Source organism: Cryptotermes secundus, unplaced genomic scaffold, assembly GCF_002891405.2.
Source record: "Cryptotermes secundus unplaced genomic scaffold, Csec_1.0 scaffold3022, whole genome shotgun sequence".
NCBI lineage: Eukaryota > Metazoa > Arthropoda > Insecta > Blattodea > Kalotermitidae > Cryptotermes > Cryptotermes secundus.
In genome coordinates, this window is record NW_019742046.1 from 4,425 (window position 1) to 6,557 (window position 2,133).

Below are 2,133 nucleotides of genomic sequence, written 5' to 3' on the forward strand. Positions count from 1 at the left end.
GTCTGCCCAACATAGACCTTCCCGCACTCGCATGGGATACTGTATACACCCGGTGTCCTTAGGCCCAGGCTGTTTTTAACCGGCCGGAGGAAATTGGATAATTTGTTTGGAGGCAGACCCACTACTTTGTTGTTGTGCTGGGACAGCACTCTGCTGATATGGTTGAATATGGTCCCGACATAGGGAAGGAAGGCGACTGAGCCCGGTTTGTCGTCAGGCCAGCTGATGTTGGGCCGATGGTTGAGAACTCTGTGGATCTGCCGGTTGTTGTATCCGTTCTTCTTGAATACATCCTTCAGGAGCACCAACTCCGCATGTAGGCTGTCTTGATCACACAGTGCTCTAGCCCTGTGCACCAATGTGGAAAGTGCAGCTTGCTTGTTGGAAGGGTGGTGGTGGGACGCAGCGTTAAGGTACAGGTTAGTATGGGTGGATTTGCGGTACACTCTATGGGACAGGGAACCGCCGTGTCTCCTGTAAATATCTGTATCCAGGAAGGGGAGGTGGCCTTCAATTTAAGTTTCCATTGTGAACTGGATGCACTGGTTGATACTATTTAGGTGGTTCAGGAAGTCCTGGAGCTTGTCGGGACCGTGTGGCCAGATGACGAAGGTGTCGTCCACGTAGCGAAACCAGCAGCGGGGCTTGTGTGGGGCCAAGTCAAGTGCCCTCTCCTCGAAGTCCTCCATATAGAGGTTAGAGATGACCGGAGAGAGTGGCGAGCCCATCGCCACGCCATCGGTTTGTTCATAGAACTGGCCGTTGAAGGTGAAATATGAGGTGGTCAGGACATGGCGGAAGAGTCTCAAGATGTTTTCTTCGAAATGTCGTCCTAGCAGATCCATCGTATCTTTTATAGGCACCCTGGTGAAGAGTGACACTACATCGAAACTGACCATTATGTCGTGGGGATCAACATGGAGAGAGTTCAATGTATGGACAAATTCCATGGAGTTCCTCACGTGGCGTGGACCGTTGCCAGTGTATGTCCTCAGTAGGCCAGCCAAGTGTTTGGCCAGGCGATAGGTGGGAGAGCAAATGGTGCTCACAATGGGCCTTAGTGGAACGTCAGGCTTGTGGATTTTCGGCAACCCCTAGATTCTAGGTGGCCTGGAACCTTGAGGTCGTAGCTGTTGGCAGACCTCCTCAGCAATCGGGGACTTTTTCAGAAGAAGGACAGTCTTCCGCTCTATGGCATCAGTAGGATCCTTCTTCAACTTCCTGTAAGCCTTATCCTCCAAGACGGCGGCGATCTTCCGGTTGTAGTCAGACGTATCCAGTACCACGGCCGCATTACCTTTGTCAGCCGGAAGGACGGTGAGCGCCTCATTGGCTTTTAAGGACCGAAGGGCTCTTCTCTCGGCGCCAGTCAGATTGTCATTTGGCTTGCGGGAGTTCTTAAGAATCCTGACCGTCTCCTGTCGGATCTCCTCCGCAGTCTCTACAGGCAGGGCCACTATCACTTTCTCCACCCCGCACAGGATATCCTTGACGGGAACGGACTTCGGAGCCACAGCAAAGTTGAGGCCTTTGCTCATGGCCCAGAAAGCCGCTTCATCCAATGGCACATCACTCAGGTTGACCACTGTCTTCTTGCTGTCAGGTGGGCTGGGTGTGTGCTGGGCCTCATGCAAATGTTGAAACTTCTTGTAGTGCCTGGCTCTTACATCATCAGCGATGTGTAAAGCCTTCTCACTGGTGATGCGGTCGATCAGGTCCCAGTCATCGGCGGACAAGTCCTGGGTCAAGCGCAGGTGTAACTTAAATAGTACTCTGGATACAACGTCCAGCTCCCGCCCGTTGTGGTGGATGCGTTCACGGAGCAAACAGAAGCTCGTGCGTCTATAGATTCTGTCGGCAGCGTCAGAATTTATATGGTGTTTGAACTGAAGGAAACGAGGGATGGTGTTTTGGTCTCTGCATCTAAGAAGGAAGGGAAGGGTACAGAGTAGTTTAGTCTTCTTGGTTCGTAGCGTCTCGAGTCGTCGAATGTTTCGTTGAGTAGCCTTCCCATAGAGGAACACTATGTAAGATCAGAGGCTTTCACGGCGGTGACTATGAAGAAAGCAGTTTTCTTGGATTTGGCACCGTGTATATGTGGTGCTAACCGACGTTTCGGAGGAACGTATCGCC

The 2,133-nt window shown here is 51.9% G+C and overlaps 1 protein-coding gene across 1 annotated transcript; it reads right to left on the reverse strand.

Moving 5' to 3' along the window:
* Positions 1-1,094: 1,094 nt before the first annotated feature.
* On the reverse strand, positions 1,095-1,739 carry LOC111873027 (the record flags this gene model as incomplete). The annotated part of the gene is made up of 1 exon (XM_023867394.1): positions 1,095-1,739. A coding segment is annotated over one exon (645 nt), but the record flags the coding sequence as incomplete, so codon positions are not given.
* Positions 1,740-2,133: the final 394 nt, after the last annotated feature.